Here is a 24602-nt window from a genome sequence, read left to right as displayed (position 1 = left end):
CTGCTTTCTTCAGATGTGCTGAAGATAAAATGGGATTTGCAGAAGTCTAGATAACTTGCTTTTCCCTCCATGAGGACTGAAAAAGGGAGTAGAACGAATCATGTGTCAGGGAACAGCAGAAAGGTCGCCAGGTATTAAATATTAATCTGAACACCCCAGTACTTTTCAGATAAGATGAAAATACCAAGCGAACAATAGATTTTTTTTTTGCCTATCAAAAACATCCTTTATCTTAATGGGAAAGAGAGTTTCAGACTATATAACATTGCCTTGAAACACCATTTATTGTGAAACCTGAGTGGAGGGGAGCAGTGGACAGATTATATCTTCCACAGGTTTCGGGCGGCTTTTGAGTTTGCATTTGTGACATTATTTTAGCAGTCATTTTTGCCTCGCACTGGGAAGGAAACCTAATGTGCATAGAACCGCAACAACTTTGATTTTTGTTTTCAAAATGCCACATAGCAAATTATTCTGCAGGTAAAAATTATTACTGAAAGCTACATCTACATTAGTTTAAGTTGCCTGATGACATATGCAAATATATTTTTATTTTTTTAAAAAGTTTTTATTGAACTGTATCCATAGAAGTGTGTTTAAGTGTGTGTAGTTCACTAAATGGTCACAAGCTGAACACACCTGTGTAACCAGCACCCAGGTCAAGAAGCAGAGTGTGACATCCCCCACTCATGTTATCTTCTGTACCCTACGCTCCTGAGGTAGCTGTTCCCCTAAGCTGTGATGGTATTCATTATGTATTTTTTTTTTCCTTTGTGGTAATATGGATTGAACCTAGGGCCCTACACATGGTAGGCAAACACTGTACCACTGAACTGTATCCCTGCCTCTTTTTAAAATTTTGACAGGTCTTCCTAAGTTAGTTGCCCAAATGGGCCACAAACTTTCTATCCTCCTGCCTCAGCCTTCTGAGTAGTTAGGATTACGAACATGTGCCACAGTCCCCAGTTTGTCTGCCTTCTTTTTTACCCAGGGCCCTTATCAAATTCATCCATGTTGTTGGAGTAATTATAGTTAGTTCATTCTTGTTGCTAAGTGATATTCTGTGTGAATATACCACAATTCATTCTTCTCTTGGTGGGTATTTAGACTGTGGGCATTACTGGATTGCTTCAGTATATTAAGACATCATTCTAGTACATGTATTATGGGCATTGGCCCTCCTAGCTCATAGAGTATGGACAGGAATGGATCTACAAAGTGTAAAGTATTTGGATATTTAGCTTTAGTAGGAAATGCTAGGCAATTTTCCAAAGCAGTAGCACCCGTCAACATTCCCTGACACTCTGTGAGAGCAGTATATGCTCTACATCCTGGTCAGCAGTTGATATTGTCAGTTCTTTTAATTTTTGCCATTCTAATGGGTATATGTAAATAGATAAATATTTTTAATTCAAAGCCAGCTATTTAGGGTGCTTGCTTGTAAGCCCAGCACTCTGGGAGGCAAGAAGGTCATAAATTTAAGCCCAGCCTGGGCAACTTAGCAAGATTCTGTCTAAAAAATAAAGGGCTGGGAATGTAGTTCAGTCCACAAGCCGTGGGTTCAATCTCTACTAGTGCTTAAAAAAACAAAACAAAACAAAACAAAAAAACCACTTCTAGACCTATCAGTGATTTGTTTCCCCATAGGATGCCTACAACATCAGCAGAAACCCAGGAGGGGACACTTAATGTTAGAGACAGAACCAGGACCTAGAGAGTGTGAGTCTCAGAGAGGCCATACAGTTGGGTTATTCACTTAAGTAAAGCAGGACTTTCAGTTTCTTGGATTCTGCAACTATTGTAGCTGAACACATCAAAGGACTTCATTGTGGAAGGCATGTTGAGAGCACAGATGAGCCTTATTGAAACAAAGTGGGATGGTTGGGGCAGCATATGGAATTATGGTTAGCCAACTTTTCTTGCTACTTGAGTAATAATAAAAGTACCTTTCTCTTTTTATGTACCTTTTCTTGGAAATGTACATACTTTCCTGTTATCGGCCCAATAGGCTAGTTTTAAAAATAATTTTAGTGAGCTACATTTCAATCAAGATTTCAGGACTAGTACTTTCTCAAGTATTTTTGAGCCTTCCCAGTTACACTTAATTGTACATGCTTGAGCATAAGCCTCCAGAATTACCCTTTTCTGCATCATCCACAGTCATTCATATATTTTTTATTTTTTTATGTGTATATGTATGTGTGGTTAATCTTGAAGGCTTTTAAAAACTTTTTCTCATACTAGAATAGTTCCAAAATTTCTATGAACATTTATATCAAAAATAAGTCACCCAGAAACCCACAACCCAGAGATAATACTGACTCACTGTCATCTTTCACATTTCAATGTCAGTCTGTAGTCAGTGCTTCATCATCTTGATGACTCCACAGTACTCTGTTCTTCATCATAAGTTATTGATCCAGCCCCTGTTGTTGGATATAGACTGCTGCCAGGACTTTGCTGCTAAAGCGCTGCAGTGGGCATCACTGCAGGTAAAACTTTGCCCAAGTCCATGATGTTTACCAAAATCTAAATCCCCAGAAGGGCGGTAGGGGTCAAGGGTAGGTGCCTTTTAAAGTGTATTTACTCCACATTGCAAAATGCCTTCCGGGAAATACTTGCCAAATTATGCTGTTATCTGCATTGTGTGAGGGTACCTTTCCCTGAACTCCTACCAGGCAAGTAGATCTTTAAAAGACTTCCTTTCTTATAGCCCAGAGTAGATGTATATGTATTTTTAGTAGTAAAGCATATGTATCTATAATGTATAGAATTCAGACCTTGTCCAGAACACCCAAGATTTTAGCCTCATGGATATGGACAGAGTGATTACAGCTCTTTGAAGCCTCAGAGCTGTTTACTTCCGTTCTTATTTTCCTCAACCTTGATTTTATACTTCTGTGCATTTGTGTTTGCTTCAGATTTTGGGGATAAAAGTGAGGCATATATTAGCTGGGCGTGGTGGCGCACACCTGCACTCAGGAGGCTGAGGCAGGGGGACCCTTGCAAGTTCAAGACCAGCCTGGGCTACAAAGAAAGCTCAAGGCCAGCTGAACTGCATAACGAGACCCTGTCTCAAAAAGACAAAAAAAAAAAAAAAGAGTGAGGCATATAATAAGTGAGAGAAAATGTTGAGAAATGTTGCCAAAATTTGTTCCCAAACTAGGGTGCAAAATAGATGAGCTCCACACAGAGATCTGAAGGATCCTTCACAGCCTGCTAGAGCTGTGTGAGGTTTGGAGAGAACAGAGAGGGACTGAGATGCTCGCCAGTTTGTTTCTTGAGTTGCTTTTATTTATATGATGCTTTTGAGGTTAGGAAGTCCCTAAATACTAGCAATTCATTTTATTCCCAAAATTCTCAACGGCTGTGTAGGTACCTGGAAAGCACACTTGGGCTTCTTACTTATACTGTGCCTTCTGGAGTATTCACTTTTTTGGGTGGTTACTTTTTCATAGGGTCTAACCAAAAGGAAGCAAAAATGGATAGATTCCATTTCTATTGAGTATATTGGAGTTAAGCTGAAATTTGTCGTTTTCTACCTCTGTTGTGTAAAATTAACCCTCAAAGATAAAGTCTTAATGGTTTTTCTCTTAATTTTCACATTATAGGAATGCATTTTTAATATGGGGTAATCTGAGACTACAAAGGCAACAAAAAATTACAGAAATCAAAAACATTCAAATTCAGTTCGGAAAGCCATTTTTTAAAAGTCTCATTGCTGTCTCACACAGCCAGTCCTTCTTAAGGTACAGGTGAATCCTGGAAAAGTGTAGAAGTGTTAATAACCTGTCATAAATATGGGAAAGATCATCTGAGTAGGCAGAGTGTCTAGAACAGACCCACAGAGGGTGAAGGTGGGGGTCAGGACAGATGAGAAGCCCAAACACCAGCTGTCTTAAGTTTCTTCTTTATTTTTTTGTGGCACAAACCCTGGTCAAACCTAGGGCCTTGTGCGTAATAACCAAGCCATCCTACTGAGCTACACCCTCAGCCCTGCCGGCCGCCCTGAGCACAAGGCTGACCACGTGAGTCAGGAGGAATGAGAGGGTACAGGAGGTGGCCCTGTCACCTTCACATGCCTGCCCGATACAGGTGCCTGAGAATTAAGGTAATAGAGCTGTCCATTTGTGGCCACAAAAACTCAAGTAACAGATCAGGAAGGTCACAGTACCTTATACCTAAGTGCTGTGATTTATGTGTATGACTGACTTTTGGCCTGGGGTGTGTGGCTCCATGGTAGAGCGCTTGCTAACATATACCAGACCCTGGGTATGATTCCCAGCGCTAGAAAAAAAAAAGATAATTTTAATTAACCAAACAGTATCTTTTCTGAGATCCTGAGTTTCATCGTATACTTAGAGCAGCCTAAGATACAGGTCATCAGCCATGTCTGACGGTCCACTTAAGTGTGTGAACACACTTTCAACAGGGAAATGTTTAATTTGTTCCTGTTAAGAGTCTCAGTCTGACTCTTGGACTCTTTGAGAAGAATTTTCAGCTAATCAGTCCATCCCTTGTGTTAGCCTAGATTTTTATTTGTACTTGATTATGTTGTGTTCCTCCATTTGACCTTGTGCTTCAGTTTCCTCAGCTATAAATAAGGATGATAGCAGTACCTATCTCATATGTTTGCCGTAAAGCGGTGTCTGGCATGTCATGGGTGTTCGGTGAGCGTTGCTGTCTGGAGAGCAGCGCGTGTTTACGAGACTGCCACTACCGTGCAAACACTGATTTTCATGTTCTGTTCCCTACTAGCCTCAGTAACTGCAGAGGTGGAACTGGATAAATATTTGACAAAAGAATAGTGTTGAAATGATCGGTGCACATTTTTCTCTTCTCAATGAGCTATATGCTCTTCCATAGATTTTCTAAATCCCTAATTCTGCTGGTGCCAAAATATCTGTGGGGTGAATACTGAAGATCAGTTCTTCACACACACAATTTCCACTGCAGTTGTCACCTGCTCTTCAGCTAGTGGGACTGAGATGGCACCAGTAATAACAGCTACCCTATTTCAAGCACCTGTGGCTGTCACGTATGTCCCGGGCTTCCCACTGACACTCAGGCTTCTCCAACTACTTTCTCAAGCACCGCAGCTGCACGAGGCGCTGTGGTCACTACCGGGAACCAGACTGCAGAACAGATCAACAGTGTCTTGTGCGCTTCTGGGCCTCACAGCTAATGACAGGACAGTGGTGCCAGCTTTTAGCACTTCCAATCTTTCCCTTCCTCCTCTGCCTGCCCAGGCTCATCGTATACTTTGATTGTGTTTTCCTGACCCTGCCCCAGAGAGGTCCTGCTTTTGCCAGTTTGTTTCTTTGAAGTTTGTTTTGTATCAGTATTGAAAGAAGGGAGAAAGGATTAATATATATGCAGGTCAAGTTGAGGAAAAGTTTTCAAAACAGTCTGTAAGAAATCTTTGGGAAGTTGGATGTATGAAAGGAGTAGATGAAAGCCAAAAGTTATATGTGGTTTTTAGAAATTTCAACTCCTCTTATAAGAATCTGAGAAATATAAGAGTTGAACTGTTTTTCCAATTATTTGAGGTTTTTAAGCGTCTCTCTGATTTTAAGGTCTGCAGTTTTAACAGAGAGCACAATGACCTGTCTCTGTTCACACTAGAATTATTCTAGATACTACTATGAGGTGGTGGTTGGAAGGAACTAGTGAGCTTAAAAAATGCTGTGTGAAGCCAGTGTACTTTGATCTGATAAAGCTCCTGTTACCTGTTAAGTGCTTCGGGATTTCTGAACAAATGCAACCCAGTACATGAGTCTGTCTTTCCTGTAAATTCATTGCTTGCTTTTTATACCAGGACACACCTTTTGAAAACAGTAACTAGGCAGGCAAGAACTCCTACCCCACGGTCTAGTGTACTCCTGCAAAGTGTGTATCCGTTGCCAGCTCTTTCAAATTGAGGAAGGAGTCGGTTACTGTTCCACCCATAGGCCCATGTAAATGCCACTTATCTGTGAATGTTTATATTTCTCAATGATATTCAAGTAATATTTTAAGTGATGGCATTTCTTATTTCTTTGGATTGCCTTGGTATTTTCATACCTTATCTCCCTGTGTGACCGTGCATTTTGTGAAGACTGGAACTCTTCCCCTATTCATCTCTGTATTTCCTGGGCTTGGCATAGGACCAGGCTCAACATGAGCAAATAACAAAGGTTGTACAAGTGTACGTTGTTTCAGAGGCCCATATGTGAGAAGGACTTTGTAGAGTTAGTGGAATGAAATTTAAGTACACATATTCTCTGGTACTTGCCATGAGTCAGTCGGTCATTCTCTCCGTCTCTCCCTCTGTCTCTAACATACACACACTCATACAGTCATGAAAATATCAGAGAAGGGGGACATTTTCAGATTCTGGTTGACATGGTATTCTTAAAATTTACTCTGAAGTTTGTGTGGTAGTCATCCTGGTACTATAGTTTAGAAAGGATCGTGTTTCCATTCTATCAAATAAAAACATGTACTTCTACAAACCAAGCAAAAAATGGATACTGCTGTTATCATAATTGGAATTTCAAAAACTGGTTTTTATTTCAATCTCATAGATACTATTCTCTCTGAAGATCAGAGCACAAAAGTTGCTTGAATTCTAGGGCAAGTTTCCAAAAAGTCCTTTGTCTGATGGAGGCCGGTGGGTGCCAGACATTGGTCCAATGTAGAAATGCCTACTTTTGACCAAAGGATTTCTTGGCACTGCCACAAGATATACTATGGCATTATGGAATCTTCTAGACTTAAACCCAGTATAGTCATTTGTACTCAGACTACTAGGAAAAGTGTTTTTGAATGATTCTATCCATAGACAAATCTGAAACTTTTGTCCAGTGTTTAAAATTGCAACCTGGCATGATGGCAAATGACTGTAACCCTAGCACTCAGGAGGCTGAGGCAGGAGGATTGCTGTGAATTCAAGGCCAGCCTAGACTACCTAGTGAGTTTAAGGCCAGCATGGATTACATAGCTAAACTCTTTCCCCAAAAAACAGGAGAAAAAATTTTTTTTCTACTTTCAAACTAGGTTGAGATCATGATTGTTTTCTTCAAGTTGCTGCTATCAGATTATCATGAAGTCACAATGCCTGTACGTGATTCTCCACCATATTATTTAAAAATTAACTAAAAACCTGGATTTTTATGCTAATATAAGTGGCTAGCATAACTTTAAGACAGTCTTGATAACTTTATCTAAAAGGTGCTACTAGTTGTGGAACATTCTTATTCCCACCAATGTGGGCTTTTTTGTTTAGCTTTAGTGTGCTTTAGCCTCAGAACACTTCTTGCTCCCTAAATGAGTAGGGACTAGGAAATGTAGAGTTTATCCCTGAAATCTCTTTCTTTAAGCAGTGAAATGGCAGGGCATTGTAATATGATTGCCTGTGGTAATATAGTACCTACCTTTCTCGATGATCACACTGGTTGCTTGATTGGTTCTCAGGGAGCTCAGGATCTAATAGGAGCACCTGGAACTCTGAGAGCCTTGTTCTGTGAGAGGCCAGGCTCAAAGGGATTCCACTGTGCTTCACTGATCATTGGCTTCTCATGCTCAGGCCACATGGCTTGGGACAGGTCCATGTGAGCCTGTGGGGACTTTTGCTCTCCGAAGGACCATTTTTGCAGAACAATCCCATATGAATCAACACCTGTATTATAGGTGAACAGGGAAAAGGGAGAACGAAGGTAAAACAATGTTTAAGTTATGGTGAATGTTCAATGGAAGATTTTCTTTATGGGCTAAAGATTTCCTACGGAATTCCCCCTTCAGAAGGACACAGTCGGGACTTTTGCCTGGAAAAACATTTGCTGTATCCTTCTCCAATCATAGCTGGAAAGACAGCTGCTAATCCAGCAGAATTGTCTCAAAATGGATGGGTTATCATTTTCTATTCATGGCTCAAATCAAGTTTCACCCTGGGATGGGAGATTGCTGTATGGGCATATATTTTGCAGACCAAGAGTCCTTCCAGCAGTCCTGGTCCAGTGTTCATAAAGGACAGAGGATGACCTACATCTGAAGACGTCTGGCTCTTAAGCCATGCATGGTAGTACATGCCTGTGGTCCTAGCACTTGGGAGGCTGAAGCAAGATGATCACTGAGAGTTCAAGGCCAGCCTGAACTACATAGTGAGACACTATTTCCAAGAAAAAAATTTTAAAAAGACACTTGGCTCTTCTGTGAGAGGCTGGTTCGCCACAACCAAGGAACCAGCAAACACAGACAGTTCTGTGACTATCTCATAGCATTGAGGATGTAGAGTTCCTGAAGCTATAGTAATCAAAGATTTTGCTTTATTTTTATGTAGCTATAATTTATATACTACATCATTTACTCATTTTAAGTAACCTTCATGAGCATTTGCTGTCATTCATCTTTTCACTTCTAGTCCCAGGCAACTGTTGATATATTTTTCTCTAAGTAGATTGGTATTTTCTGGATATTTCATATAAATGGAGTCATAATATGTGGTGGGGGGTAGGGTGCTGGGGATGGTACCCAGGGCCTCTCACATGCTAGGCAAGCACTCTACTACTGAGCTACATCCTCAGCGCAATATGTGGTCTTTTGTGACTAGCCTCTTTACTGAGCATAATAGGATTCATTTGCATTATAGTATCAGAACTTTGTTCATTTTTATGGCCAAATAACGTCCCATTGTGTGGATATCCCACATTTTGTCTTTTCAACGGTTGATAGACATTTGGATTATGCCCACTAAGGTCCTCTCCTCTCCTCCCCCCTCCCCCCTCTGTGTCTGTATCTGTCTCTCTGTCCCCCTCCCCCTCCCCCTTCCCCTTCCCCCTCTCCATCTTTCTCTGCATGAAAAGGGATTTAACCCAGGCAGTGCTGCGCTGCATGTCAAGCCTTTTGTAAGTTGCTCAGGCTCATTTCAAACTCAAGATCCTCTGGCCTCAGCCTTCCAAGCAGTTGGGATTATAAATACAAACCATTACACTTGGTATTCTTTTTAAGAGCTACATTATGCCAGGCATGATGGCACATAACTGTAATCCCAGTACTCCAAGACTAAGGCAGGATTGTGAGTTCTAGGCCAGCCTGGGCTACATAATGAAACCCTGTCTAAAAAAGGGTGGGAGTACATTATTGCCCAATCTCAACAAGGTAATTAAAATGACACATTGGGAAAACACAGGGTTTGGAAGTAAAATTGACTAGAGATGGCATTTCATATTTTGTAAGCCTGCTAAGCCTTAGTAGGTAGATGCCAGAGCCTCGCAGCGTTTGTGACTCTCAGATGGAGTTATTACTTTGAGCTAATGAAGTGCAAACCAGTGGCCCCATTACCTCATGCTGGATTTTGGTGGCTAATTGGCCCACTGGGCCATTGTGTCTGTAGTGGTGTGTGCAGATGAGTCTGTGGAGCTGAAGGGACAGCAGATCCACCCTGAGCACGTAGATCTCGACATAATATAAACTTGGGAAGCTGCTGCTGCTGAGTGTAGTACAGTACTGTGGGGTGCTGTTCTGGTGCTGGGGGTGTGGTGGGGGTTAATTTGCATATAATTTCTACAAAGAGACAGAGTAAACAGATAAGTAATATCATATGAGGTAGTGATAAGCACCTTGAAGAAAGAGAGGCCAGGAACAGAGCAAGAGGAGGGTGGGGTGGGGGTGGAGGAGTTGCCATTGCTGCCTGCTGCCCATGAGAGCAGAAGGGTTAAAGAAGGTGTTTCTGATGTTTTAAGCTAAGGCCAGTGGGCTGGGTATCTAGAACCAGACCCTTCAGGAAGGAAGAAGAGCAGTAAAAGTCCCTACTGGGAATAGCTTTGGCCTGTTCAAAGAACAGCCTGGAGCCCCTTGTACCAGGTGCAGAGTGGCTAGGGCAGAGTGTACAGCACCGACCTCAGAATGTGTTCAGGCTTTTGGTGCCTCTTTCTTCCTGCCATGTTGTTAAAAGGACAAAAGTCAAACATAAAAGCTGAAGGTGAGCCCATTAAATTATACTAGGAAACTACCTTCTGTTGTTTCTTTTCCCTGGCTTAGGTATTTTCAAACATAAATACCTTTTTAATGTTGACAAGGAATCAGTTTATAGTACTTTAAAAAAGGTACTCTCCTTAGCCAGGTGCCCCAGCATTTGGGAGACCGAGGCAGAAGGGTTGCTGCAAGTTTGAGGCCAACCTGTGCTACACAGTAAGTTGTAGGGAGAATTACATAGGGAGACCCTGTCTCCAAAAGAAAAGATAATAAGGTGCTGTCTTTGATCCATCAAATAGACAAAATATATGGTAATACCAAGTGTAAGATAGTATTTCTGTGCAGTGGCTATGGGAGTGTAAATTGCCGCAACCACTTTCCCTCCATTTGGCAGTACTGTATCTGACAAGATTGAAAAATCTGTCACATACTCTGTCCCAGCATTTGTTTCCAGGTGAATTCTTTACCTGTATGCACAAGGAGACATATACAGTTCCTTGCTCCACAGTTAAGAATAGCAAAATTTGTAAACCATCTGCATGCCACTCAGCAGTGGGGGGTAGAATCTGAGACTTGGATTGGAGTGGTTAAGGCTTCCTGTAGTTTGGTCTATAGCATTTTAGTACCTTTCAGCAAAGGGAGTCAGTACAACAGTGTTAACTAGTAGTAATTCGTGTGGGGACTGCAGGTGGCTGTCAGAAATACTTGTTTGCCCAAGCAAGATGGGTCATATTATGATATTAGAAGATTAATTATATTCACCAAAAATGCAGAGTAGGATTATAGGAAAGCACGTGAAAAGGAAATGTGTTTTGTTTTGTTTTTTGTGGTGCTGGGGATGGAACCCAGGGCCTCGGGCATGTTAGGTAAACACTACCCCTGAGCGAGGCTCCCAGCCCTATGGAGCTCTTACCATGTATTCTGCAAAGCTCTTAACACTCAGCACACACTCAGAAAATACTGTAGAGAGTCCCATAATGTCTCACTAATACAAGTAATGTGATGAAAGCATTTTCATCTCACTTTATTTCACAGCCTACTAGAAGGAACTATTGAGGCCTCAAGGCAAGTGGCAATGTTAGTAGGGAAATTGCCTGGGTTAAATGCTTATCTCTTGCTGCCCAGATTACTGTCAGCAAGGTTTCAAAGTACTGCTAGGCATGGTGGCCAAGGCCTATAATCCTAGCACTTGGAAGGCTGAGGCAGGAGGGTCAAAGCCAGTTTGAACTACACAATGAGACCTTATCTCAAAAAACCCACAAAATCTCAGAGTTTTAGTATCTCATTTGTAAAATGGGGATAGTAATACCCATGTTAGAAGGAAATGAGAAAATTTGTGTGGCACCTTTCTCTTGATCAGTGGTGCTGCATGTTACTTGTTTTTCTTTTAAGACAAAAGATGTTAATGCCTGACTTGTTTTTCCTAAACTAACACCTCAGTATGCAGGTTTAGTTGCAGTGTTGGCACTTTGTGATAAATAAGTGGGTTTAGTGGTTGTAGTTTGGGGACTCATCTCTAAAAAGTTCCCCATTGCTGCTCTAGATGTTTTGTATATGATTTCTCTCATCCTGATATTTTGAAGTGAGAGAGCTGATACCATTTATTTTTGTTTTATAGATAGGAAATAGATATACCTAGAGATTGCTGTGTAAACAGGAGTGTTTATCTTTTTGAAGGCTGGCTAATATTTTAGAGATTTTCTCTTGCAGTATTAGTTACAATTGGCTGAGTGTGTGCTGAGTGTTAAGAGCTTTGCAGAACACATGGTAAGAGCTCCATAGGGCTGGGAGCCTCGCTCAGGGGTAGTGTTTACCCAACATGCCCAACGCCCTGGGTTCCATCCCCAGCACCACAAAAAGCAAAACAAAAGAAAACAAAAAACAGTTAAATAGATAAGTGCTCCATAGTGTTAGATTTTTTTCACCTTCACACCTTATACCCCTTACAAGGTAAAAATCAATATCATTCTCATTTTATAGAGGAAGAGATCGCGATGTAATTTCTTCTCCCAAAAAACAAATGCATCCACTGCTATTAAAACACTTTACAGATTTCAGAATATAAAAGCTGCATTGCTTTTTTGTTCCTAAGTTTAAAAACAACATGTACTTTAGCTAAAATAACTAGATTAATGGCCAAAAAGCCAGTATAGAAATGAATTTTCCACTGTTTAAAGGGGCCAGATTTCTAGGGGAAAACTTTCTGTAGCTAAACCTAAATAACAAAGAATTGAACTATACGTGTTGAACTTTTCAAGCCTAAAACTCTCTTCTTTGAAGCTGGTTTTAGTTTTAAGTCTTACTTAAACTTTGCTTTTCAGCAGAATCATTTGGATGGTAATTTGTGTTTGGTGTTCATTGCTCTTGGTGTTTTTAAATGTTAGAGTTAATATATGAACATTTCACGAGTTATATCAAGAAATCAAATTACTTTCCCTTGATCTCGATAAGGAGTATGCTTAAGAAAGAACAGCTGTAGGCTTCCTTGCGTGACTGCTTGTATGCTATAGGGCAGAGCGAGCTCTGAATTGGTTTTTTTTATTTTTATCATCTAGACACAGCCTCATAAGATTATTACAGTAGTTTTAAACAAGATATCATTAAGGTCTTCCTTTTAATTAGAAAGTGATGATTTGTCAATGAAATTAACAGATTTGAAAAATTATTGAAGTCTTCCAGATTGCCAATGGGAAGGTAAAGTGATAGAGCCATTCTGGAAACAAACCTGGAAGTTTCTTAAAAAGTTAAACATACACCTACTCTGTGACGCAGCGGTTGAACTCCTTGGGTATTTATCCTAGAGATATGAAAGCATATGTTGATACAAAGACCTGCACATGATCGTTCATATCAGTTTAGTTTGGAATAGCCAAAAATTTGACGCAATCCAAATGTTCTTCATTGTGTAACAAGAACACCGTGACACGTTCATCCTGTGAAGTGGAATACTACTGACAGAACCTAAAAGGAATAAACCACTAAAGCACCCAACAACTCAGGTCCATCCTTAAGGGCATTGTGCTAAATGAAAAAGCTACTCTTTATAGGTCAGATTCTGAGCCAGGTGTGATGGTACATACCTGTAATCCTAGCACTCTGGGAGGCTGAGGAGGAGGGTTACAAGTTCAAGCCCAGTCTGGACAACTTATTGAAACCTGTCTCAAGATGAAAAGGGCTAGGAATGTAGCTCAGTGCAACATGCCTGGGTTCGACCCCCAGTACTGACCAAAAAAAAAAGTCAGGTACTGCATAATTCCATTTATATAACAGTCTCAGAACAACAGAATTGAAGATGGATCTTACCAGTTGCTGCAGGTAGAAAATGGCATACAAGGGAGATCTTTATGTTAGTAGAATAAGTCCTGTATTATAATTGAGGTGACAGGTGTACAAATCCACACATGTGATAAAATTTCATAGAAATAGTGAATCCTCCCCCCCACCCAAAAAAAAATTATACAAGAACTAGTAAAATTCACATAAGATCTGTGGTTCAGTTAATAGTATTGTAGCAATGTCCATTTCCTGGTTTGAAAATGTACTGCAGTTGTAGAAGAGATTATTTGAGATGCTGGGGGAAGCTTGCCTGGGAACTGTGTTTGATTTACAAGACTACTTACGAGTCTTAAACTAGTTTAAAATAAAATGAGAGCCAAAGGAACTGAGAAGACAGAAATAGGAGCCGTGGCTCTAGGTATCCAGTGATCGGGTACTAACTGGACAGGGTTAGCTGACCTGGTAGTGCACAAGCCTAGGATAGCCACCTGCTCTGGTAATACAGGATGTGTGGACTTCAGTTAGGCAGGGCAATTCACCTCATGTGCTTTCTTCTCTTCCTTTTGAGAATACACCAAGATGATGGCAAAGGAATTAAAACAACCACAAAAACTCTATAAATCTGTAGTGCAGAGACCTGAGAAGCAAACAGTTGACAAAAGGCTTAAAGAAATTTTGAAAGCTAGAAAGTGGACAGAAGAGCAGTGTCTGACTTGCAAGAACCTGATGAGCCTACAGAGGAGTGCTGGAGAGCATGCGCACACACAAACAGATACAGCTGGAATAGGAGTCTGAAATGCAAAGTGGTTGGACCCCCGGGATCCCTGTCCCACCTCAGCCACTACCAGCAACAAGCAGCTCCCTCTGCCTGGCAGGCGAGAGACTTAAAAGATCATCAGGAGTTGGAGGAAAGTCTTTAACATGGAAGGAGGGTAGTAAACAATGAGGAAAAGTAATCAGATGACATGGGGATCTGGAATAGAATAAAATACCTACAATTTATATTCAGATATGATAAGATGCTATATTTATAATCCAAGAATTTATACTCAGATATGACAAGATACTGTATTCTTAATCCAAGAGATATGAGGATCTTTTTGGTTGTTGTTGTTTTTCTCAAACCCAGGGCCTTGAGCAAGCTAGGCAAGCACTCTACCACTGAGCTACGCCCAAGTCCCTTCTTTGAGACAGGATCTTGTTAAATTGCCCAGACTGGGCTTAAATTTGGCAGTTCTTCTGCCTCAGCTTCTTGAGTAATTACCATGCCCGGTTAAGAGGATACTTTTTTAAAGTCGCTATCAAGAAACTTTAAAACACTCTTGAAATTAAAAATACATCAAAAGCTTAGAGTTGGAATGTATGTAGAGATAAACAACATCATCAGAGAATGTGAATCAGAGAAAAGATAAAATAGAGAATAAATCTGATGTCTAAAATCCTCATCACAGTTCCAGAAAGAATGAAGAAATAAGAAAGGAAAGAGGAACATTTTCCAGGCCGGAAGGGCCTGATTTTCCACATGGCTAGGGTCCACCAACTGCCCAGTTAAGTAAATGGAAGAAACACCCACACTAACGCAGACCAGTATTCAGTTTTACAAAACAGGAATAAGAGATGGCTTCCAGAAAATAAGCTTTAAAATAGGGAAAGCCACATACAAATAAAAGGACAGCTGACACCTCAGCAGCAAAATGGGATGTTAAAGACAGTGAAGCAGTATCTTCAAAATTCTAAGGAATTATTTCAATCTCTTATACTCTGCCCAGCAAAATATCAAACAAGTGTCAAGGTAAATGCAAACATGGAGACACAGATTTATCTTTCATACATCATTTCATAGATCATTTTTAGAGAATGGTCTGTAGCAGAAAGAGAGAAAGAAGAAGACATGGATCCAGTTAGTGGGAGCTGTTAACCAGAGAGGTACATGCAAGGACAGCAGTGAGGCAGACTGAGGGAGTCAGACCAGACCAAGTAAGAAGACAGAGAGTCCTTAGAGAAGGTTCTGGGGGCAGAAAATGGAATAGATTAGTTGACAGCTTTGTATATTTGAGAAATAATATTGGTAAACCTCTGCTAGATCTGACAGGACATGTGGAAGAATTTAAGGTAGACATAGAAAACTGAGCACAAGGAAAGGGAATGAGACAATTATTAATCCCCGGAGAAACAAAAAGGCTTTACCAAAATAGAACAGTTACGTTTACTACATTCCTTACATCGTAGTGGCCAATATTTAGAAAGTCATAATAAACACTATTGATTTACTAGAAAAATGCCAGTTAATTACTGTATATGGGGAGGGTTGAGGGAGGGCAAGTGAGGTGGTGTATCGAGCTAGGTCCTCAGGTACTGTAGTAGAAAGCCAGTAGTTTCTGTTCCAAGTTAAGAAATCAAGAATACCAAAAGCATAAGGCTAAGAATAACAGCTTAGGTATAAGCATTCTTGGGAATAAGAACGGGTGGGAAAGGTTGATACATGGATCACTTTTCACTGTGAACCTTTTATTATTGTTTGATAAGTAAGTCCTCCTGTGCTCTGCGAGTCCTAATGGAGAACCTTTTTCTTCTGAAGGGTACGTGTATAAAGTATCTGCCCCTTTGGGTGTTGGTTACTTTTTTATTCTTCTCTCCTGGTCATTACAGACAGAACACATTTGGGGAGTAGAGGCAGCAAGACTTGTGTTTGGAATGATTAAGACTGTTGGTATTGACTAAGACTACATAGCTCATTACTCATAGATGGGACAGATACCCATAGTCACCATGCGTTTTCAGTCATGAAGTCAGCACCATAGGAATGATTCGTTTTCTAAACTTCAGACCCCGGCAGAGAGTGAAAGCACATCTCTTGGAAGTTTCTGTTCACTTAGCGGCCAAAACATTACCCTTAATTATACATTAAGTTGAGGTAGCTAGGTCACACACCTGTTTCTAAACACTAGAATGACATCCTTTAACAATCTACTTACACCCAAGAGTGTGCGTGCCTTGGCCCCTGGGCCCACAGTCCCATGGGGCATGGTAAGGATGTGAATGTGTGCTGCTGGCTCCATTTATAGTATGTTCTAAGCAGCCTTTGAGACACAGAACTGCCAGGGTTACATTCACCTGCCAACTTTTTGTCAGGTGAGGAAGTGTATGTACCTCACATGATTTTTAAGTAGCATTTGTGACCTTGTGGACTATACTGTTAGCACACATAGGTATCCTAGGCCGTACAGTGACAAAATCTAAGATCACTTGGTCTATTATATATTAATTTTTTTGTTTTCTGTATTTGTTTGTCAGAATGTTATGGAACAGTTCAATCCTGGGCTACGAAATTTAATAAACCTAGGAAAAAATTATGAAAAAGCTGTTAATGGTAAGTCTTTTGTTTTCTGAATTGATCCATGTAAAGCATATATTAGTCACTCGGTAAATATTTTACTTATTTTAAATGCCTAACATTGAATTTTTAAGATTTCTTTAAATGGTAGAAATTATCGATAATTTAATCTACAGAAGTTTACGTGATATTAGTATATTTGAAAGGAGTGAATTGAGTGAGAACAGGTTACTATAAGTGATATATTTTAACTATAAAATCATGCTTTTTTGACATGTCTCAGTCTCTTATTTCATTGCTAAAAAACACATTTTCTACTTTTTAAGCAGATTCTTTGTGAACTAATAACATGTAAATGTGTCCTTACTGCATTTGTATGTTAGTCTCCTGTGCACAGATACTGTTCTCCTTTTATTTATATAGAAGAGCTTCTTGCTTTTAGACCTACCAGTTTTGAAAGTAACACAGGAAATAGTCTTTTTATCCTGAATGGAAAAACATCTAAAGATTGGACTTAGATTCTCATTTCAAAATATAGTAATTGCTTCAAGTAAAATGAATTTGAGTATCGGCATGTGCCTATCTTTGTAAACCAGATTGTTCGCCAGTTTGAAGAGGTTTTCTTTGAGGGTGATTATATGCAGCCATACTGTTTCCTTACAGAAAGGTGAATGCTATTATAGTGCATTAGTTTTTCTTTTTTTTGTTGTTGTTTTTTTTCTGGTACTAGGAATCGAATTCACGACCTCATGCTTGCCAGGCAGGCGCTGTGCCACTGAGCTAAATCCCCAGCCCCTATAGTGCATTAGCTATCACCTTAAAATGCTAACAGTCACCGAATTCTAACATGTTTGTCAAGGTGATTCTCGCTGTGTAGGTTGTTACCCCCCAAAATACTCGGGCTCTAGGTTCACCCTCCACCCTGATTCACTAAAACCACCAAGCAACATAAATAGAACATTTAGTTTCCATCCACTTTAGCTCTGAAGAAGGCTTCAGATCAAGTTTCATACCTTTTACTTATTTCTTCTTCCCCTCTCCCACCCCACCCCACCTTGCTTGCTCCCTATAAATAGTTCGAAAACTCCCTTGGCCTTCCATCCCTCGGTGCGGTATGGTCTGGGTCAGGGCTGGGCTCTGGGTGACAAGGAGCTTATTGTAGTCACTGGACAAGTAAACTGCTTATTTACTTTCTTCTGCATTGCTATGCTTTTTTGCCTAAGGCTTTGGGTGTCAGGAAAAGCAGCAGGTTTGGGACTGTCCTTCCTTCCAGCAGGGTCATTGCTTTGTCAGGTGCCTTCTCTCCTCTAGAGATCATGCTGACTCTTCCCCTGGTGATTGCTTGATCACAAGTCTGCAAAGCCATTGCTATAAATGTACCTATGAAGCAAATCACTATGACCTGCAGTGGACTTTTTGTTTGTTTGTTTGCTTGTTTTGTTTGTCTTTGTTGCTTTCTTTGTGGTGAGAGCTGCCTCTCTGGGCAGAGTTACCGGGTGAGTCAGTGAGCTGCCTGCAGCTTAGCCTCTTGCTAAAAAGGCTTCTCCCAGAAGGGCCCTTATCACTTTTAACACCTCCTGAGATGATCCTGCATTTTCATAAGTATTCCCAGAATTTCTGCCCACCATCTGATTGTGGTTTTGCTGAAGCCACTGATAAACAGATGCATTTGTAAGAATTTGGAGTACAGTTTAAGATGCCAGCCAAATGCAGTCAACAGTTACATTAGAAGGCAGGGCAACATGTGAATAGCTAAAAGTGTTGCTTAGACCAGTGTGTGGGAATCTGAGAGGTAGGGATTGGTGTAGACTGGAGCAAGCCCTTGGAGGAGCTGAGCTAGCCAACAGATGTTGGGTTTCAGTCAGCAGAAACTGCTTCTGATGGAAAAGACAGCATTCCAGCCAAGCCTTGGGACCCACACTGACCTGGTAAGATGCCGAAGGGGAATAGATGGGATTGGACTAGCAGACATGAGCATTTGAATGCTACATCTATCATCTCTTGTTACCCAACAGACTACCTCAAACTTGGCCGCTTAAGATCATAGTTTATTATCTCTTTGGTTTTTTTTTGGGGGGGGGATGTTTCTGGTACTGGGAATCGAACTCACGACATCACGCTTGCCAGGCAGGCAGGCTCTGTGCCGCTGAGCTAAATCCCCAGCACCCCCCCTTTTAAATTTTTTTTGTTTTTTTTCCATATTATCTGTCTTATAAAGGGCAGTTTTCTGTCCCCTAGGGCTCACTTCTGCTGCTTTAATCAGCTGGTCTCAGGTCTGCGAGTTATGCATGCTGTCTTTCCTTCAAGGAGGCCACACTGTATCCTTACACCGTGGCGGTAGTGTCTCAAGAGTACAAGCTCTAATGCCTGGCATTTACCAAGTCCCTGTGGGAATTATGCTTGCGTATAGCACATTGGCCAAAGCAAATCACATGGCCAGACAACCCATGGCTGTGGAAGGGAAACCACACAAACTGAGAATTCTGGGAGGGAGGATTCATTGAAGATCATTATATAATGTAAAAATCTACAGTGAGCTCCAGGGAACAGGGGCTTATACTGTGGGCAGTGGAAGCCATTGAAGGCTTTTGAGCAGAACAGTAAGCCAATGAAACTGTATTTGAGGGAAAAATTATCTGTACATATATGTATGTAGATTAATCTAGATTAATACCACTAAAATAGAATTAATAAGCTTCATCCCTTACAATAATAAGTAGTGAAAACTATCTTAATGTGTTCACAAAGGAAGGCAAAATTGTGAAAATAATAATTTTGTGTTTTGGATAAGTTATAAAATTTTTAAATTAATTCAGATTTATCATAAAACCAAAGATATTTTACAAGACTAAGAAGGTTACATGGTACATGGCTTTAATGTAAATTAGCAGTTAACTAATACTTTCAATGCAGTATGTGAATGCCTACCAGAGTTTTTGTTTAAATATTGTGTAATCGTGCATGCCATTCTCCCACTGATTTGCTTTTCAGTTTATCAGTACTTTACAACTTAAAATCTTCATTCCAAAATACATATATTAACATGACAGCTGACTGGCTACACACCTTGTTTTGAAGCAGAGTCACTTTTTCTTGTTCCTGCTGAGACCAGAGTGTCAAAAAGCGCTATAATTTAGAACTGAGGAAGTAAGGGACCTTAGCAGGAGTTGTGTACACTGCTGCTGACTCACCACTGACCTTGGGGATGACCCAAAATCTGCACTCCACCCCCTCAGCAGGGGCTGATAACTACCTTGTCTCAACATTATCAGGTAGATTAAGTAATGACCTGAAAAGTCTATGTAAATGCTAATTATTATTGTTCTTTTTATAATTACACTTTAAGGGTATCCATAGTTTTATAAAATAATAATGTAGCAGAGCATTACATTTTTAAAGCTTATATTCAAATACAGTAAAAGCCATAACTTAGTTTTTAAGACTCTACAATAAATGCTAAAATAGGTAAATTTGTCTAAGAGTGCTATTCCTTCCGATAGACTTACATATGAATTAATTCTGTGGCTCTTTCATACTTTGTTTTTGTGTTTCTCTTTAAAATCTAATTTTTAAGAACATATTCGTTATAAATTGAGGAAAAGTACCGTAATGGAGCCGCCTATAGTTGTCCAGCCAGTAAAAGACATAGAACAAGAGACTGACCTGTGTTTGAGGAGGAAAAAAAACCCTGTGTGTATTCCCCCCTTCCTGTCTACATGATGATTTTGTGTGTCACTTTTCTCGTCTAGCTATGATCGTGGCAGGAAAAGCCTACTACGATGGAGTGGCGAAGATCGGGGAGATGGCCTCTGGGTCCCCCGTGTCAACTGAGCTGGGTGAGTCAACTATCCATTACACAAACCTACCTGTCATCCTGGACACCCTGATGAGAGTGCAAGAGGTAGCCCAAGTTGAGAATAGAAAGGAGTCTGTAAAACTAACTGGAAGCTTGGTTGAACAGCAGGTCAAGCCTAGTGCCTGAGGGCCGAGTGGAGGGGCTTCCAGCTCTTCTAGGAACTTGGACTCCTGCCTCTGGCCCTTGAGCTCTTGCCTGTGGCCTCTGATCCCCTAATTACCAAGCCCAAGGAGCTCTGACCTACATTCTGAACCAGAGGAGGTGGGCGAGCCGTGGCTCTGACCAGGCAAGTGTTTCCTATGACTCACCGCGTAGAAAACCCAACTCCTTACATTGCCTTCTTGGCTCTCACTGCTTCCACAGTTGCTCCTGGTTGTGATTTTTCCGGTTTTGCTGGTATGAATCGCTCTCCTGTGCAGGCAGAGGGCGGCCACACCCTGTGCAGCAGGCGCGGTGGAGAGAGGCTGGATTTCTATTTACAGAGCCGCTTCACTGTTACTGTCTCCTGTGGGGGAGGGTCCAGTTTTTAAATAGCGCTACACATGACCCCTATTTTTAAAACTTGTTGAATATGTTGTACATATTAAAAGTATTTGCTATAATTTGAAATGTTCAGAAAAGCAGGGGAAAAGAAGAGTAAAGTGTGTGTGTGTGTGTGTGTGTGTGTGTGTGTGTGTGTGTAAGTTAGGGCAAGTTGAGGAAGAGCAGAGCAGTACCACAAACTTGGGTTACAATGCATACCTTTTGATCTCAGAATATTGCTTGGAAACTCTTACTGACCTATCAAAAACCAGAGCCAAATCAGAGAGGCTTGGTGACTGTGTCAGGGCCGTTGGCTGTGAAGGTGATCTGAGTGCTTGTCCTCGTTCCCCTGCAGCTTTCTACTCAAGAGTTCATCAAGCTGTAGTCAGAAGGTAGACGGCACTCCTGAAATCATGATACATGATGAATAAGCCGATACTCCTGCATTTAGTGCAATCAATTACATGCAGAAGTGTTTTGAAATCCTGGCTTGGGTGCTGCAGGGGCTATAACTTCCGTGTGTTCTGTTGAGGACCAAACTGTGGAAAGTCTGTGCTAAGCATGATCAGTTTCAAAACCTGCAGCCTGTCATATGTAGACACAGACAGACAGCAAAACTTCGCACATTTTGGAGAATAGTTGAGATGATTATAGGTTTCCAAAGATAGAACTAAATTAGCAACATCCTATTTGTGTCAGGCATCAGAAAAAAATATGACCTTTATATTAAAACATATGGTGCTCTGAGTCACCGTCATTCAGTTTGCCTGTTTAATGTTTTATGGTATTGCCGCGTTTAAATAAGACTTCTGTCCCACACCTTACTTTATTCAGCTGTGAGTTCATAAAGTTGAATCAACTATTTCCATAGCAACAGTGTTGGTATAAACACAAACTTGAAAGTACAATTTCAGTAAGGAAAATATATTGAGATGGCAAAGTTTCTTTCATGTAGACATGCATTCAGGGGGCATAGAAATAACTTTTGCTTCTAGTTTTATTTTTTTCCAAGATCCCATTTTGCTTATGTTTACTATCTCACAGTTACTAGTTTTCTTTTATAGCAATCCCCTGATAAAATGCTACCTCTAAGAGTCGCTTTTAACTCTTTTGACTCACATAGTTTTTATTTTGTTGCTAGTAAAGTTTAGACTAAAATACCATCCTAGATATGTTTAAATTCCTTGTATGCAAGAGTAGTGAACAGTTAATTTTTTAAAAAGGCAGGTGTGGTGGCTCATCCCTGTAATCCCAGGGCTCTAGGAGGCAGAGGCAGGAGGATCCCAACTTCAAGCCCAGCCTGAGCAACTCAGTGAGACCCTATCTCAAAATAAAAATAAGAAAAAGAGTAAAATATAATTCAGTGTGAATCCCTGGGTTTAATTCATAGTACTGTCCCCCCAAAAAAGACCAAAATAGATTGTATTTTTCTTGTTTTTAAAGAAGATTTTATTGTATAGTTTTGGTAATGGTACTGGTACTCATAACTGAGGAGATATTAATATGTGAAGATCATGAATTATTTCAGAATTTTCTTTTAATATATCTTTTGGATCCAACTCTGTTAGTCAATACTACTGCTCATTTCTAGCTTTGGATATTTACTTTTTAAATTTGTTTTTCTTTTGACACAGGGTCTCACTATATAGTTCAGGCTTGCCTTGAATTCATTATGTCACCCAAGCAGCCTATTGAGTGCTGAGATTATGGGCAAGTACCACCATGCAGGGCTTTTGTTTTTGGTTTTTTGAGACAGGGTCTTGTTAGGCAATTTAGGCTGTCCTTGAACTTGGTATGTAGCCCAGGCTGGCCTCGAACTTGAGGTGATCCTCTTGCCTCAACCTCCTCAGCTGCTGGGATTACAAGCATGTGCCACCATGCCCAAATGATACTTACATTTAGATATCACCTTTCTGGAATCAGCTCACCTATTGCTATCTGAATGATTTAGGATGCTTTTGCCCCAAAGTAACAAAATACCCAATAATGGTGATTAAGCAGTAAACATGCTTATTATTCCCTAAGGCCAAGAGTAGCAAGTTATCAGCTAAGCATCATTAAAAGAACTGAGGTTTCTTACCTCTCTTTCCTCATCTTTGTGCCCTTTTTCTTGCAGTGCCAAGACGGCTGCCAGCCTGGCCATCTTTTCCCTTTGTCTCCAAAGACAGAAAGAAGAATTCCTTCTCGGGTGTGTCCTTTAGGACCAACCCTGTGTCCAGAACCCCCACACGCAGCCCCTCATGTCCTGTACCCCAGTTTAAATCATCTACCCCCATGCAAAGCTGCCAGAAAGGCTTCAGTAGTACGGTTAGCTGAGATTACAGAGGAAAAGGGGAGAGGAAAGGAGACACCGTTCTTAGGAAGTGGCCTGCTGATGGCCCCCACGTCAGGCATCTCTGGCATTAAGGTCTGGTTTCAGCAGCTCTTGATGGAGGGGAAGGCGGTGTACACATGCGGTTGCTTAGCTGTTTGGTGGGCGTTCCTGCTGCTTCTGTTTTGCATGCGTCTCTGACTGGAACAGCATTTCCTGCCACGTGGACTGGTGTGTGGTCTGCCTGATGTGGGCATGCTTCAGAGTATGTCTCTGTGGTGTCTCTTGCACCTTTTGACTTCATTTCCAGAAGACCACAGCCATCTTTCCCAGTCTGTTCCTATTTGGAAGTGGCGATCCAAGCACAGAGGAAAAGTAGGGCATTGGGGTAGTTTTGAGTTTTTCTACCCATTTTTTTGTTTTTTCCAAGCCTTGGAGCATCTTGTGATCTTGAACTCATGCACTTCTCCTGTGTACCTCTCTCCTGTTTCTCCACTGGCTTCCTCTCTGCCAGTGTCCGCAGGGCCTGGTCAGCAGCTGCTTTCCCTCGTGCTCCCCACAGCCTTGCTATTGAAAACTGGGGGAACAGAGAAAGTGAAAAGCAGCCCCCACGCAGTTACTGCTCTACTCAAACCATTTATTGCAAAGCGCCTTTCCAGTCTTTTCTTCCAGGGAGTGTGTTCTCATGCAGTGTGCTTGCAGTTGTCTGAATGACTTTTTCCTGGGAGTGACCTAGGGCTGCATTCACACAGCAAGAGTAGTGACAGCACAGACTGAGCTCTTGCTCTGTGCAAGGCCCAAGTCAGCACTGCACACGTGTGGTGTCAGCGTCCAGTTCTCACCAGAGCCCTGTGCGTTGGGCATAGGTACCTGGGCCATCTCTCTTACAGGTAAGGCCCAGGTGGGAGGTGCCTCACCCCAGACCACTCAGCTAGTGGGTGGTCTGTCTGAGGTCTCACCTCTTCACTTTGTACCCTATTGCAGTTCACTGAGGCAAGGGAAAGAGCAAGGAGCCAGCCAAAAGTGACATCACTGAAGAGGAAGAGCGTGATGGGGTCTTTTCAAGAAGGAGATGAAGGAAGAGTTTTAGTAATGACAGAGTAGAGCTGGCTAGAGTAGTAATTAGCAGTGACCAGTCCTTTTGGAAACAGTAGTTTCACTAGGGTCCTGACTTTAAATGCCAGGTGTCAAGAGGTTAGGGACAATGCAAATTCCAGAGAAGTCACACACACACACACGCACACACAGGCACACACGCATGCTATTCCTCTGCGATACTCTTCTTAGGAGTATTGCTGAACAGCTGAGTGTGGTGACACACACCTGTAATCCCAGCCCTCTGGGAGGCT

General features: G+C 41.2%; 1 protein-coding gene and 1 long non-coding RNA gene across 5 annotated transcripts in view; one reads left to right on the top strand and one right to left on the bottom strand.

The window, feature by feature from the left end:
- LOC102029374 overlaps positions 1-24489 on the bottom strand; it is a 44307-nt gene extending 19818 nt beyond the window's left edge. For 2 of the 4 annotated variants that reach the window (XR_001236516.1, XR_001236517.1), the window contains exons 1-4: positions 23023-24489; positions 21201-21347; positions 20729-20925; positions 7416-7660 (exon numbers count right to left, since the gene is read on the bottom strand). This is a non-coding gene — a long non-coding RNA (uncharacterized LOC102029374). Of the gene's footprint in view, positions 1-3685; positions 7661-20728; positions 20926-21200; positions 21348-23022 lie in introns of those variants that run through there. The other 2 variants (XR_001236515.1, XR_263067.2) reach the window with 2 other exon arrangements.
- The window catches only part of Baiap2l1 (BAI1-associated protein 2-like 1), a gene marked incomplete at its 5' end in the record, with an annotated part of 84825 nt that overhangs the window by 4785 nt on the left and 55438 nt on the right, over positions 1-24602 (top strand). Inside the window, 2 exon segments of the mRNA XM_005397915.2 lie at positions 16525-16600; positions 20314-20400. Coding sequence (XP_005397972.1) covers positions 16525-16600; positions 20314-20400 — 163 coding nt within the window.

The sequence above is a fragment of the Chinchilla lanigera genome, unplaced genomic scaffold (assembly GCF_000276665.1).
Source record: "Chinchilla lanigera isolate Chin_1 unplaced genomic scaffold, ChiLan1.0 scaffold00059, whole genome shotgun sequence".
Lineage (NCBI taxonomy): Eukaryota > Metazoa > Chordata > Mammalia > Rodentia > Chinchillidae > Chinchilla > Chinchilla lanigera.
This window is presented reverse-complemented; position numbering and strand designations above follow the sequence as displayed.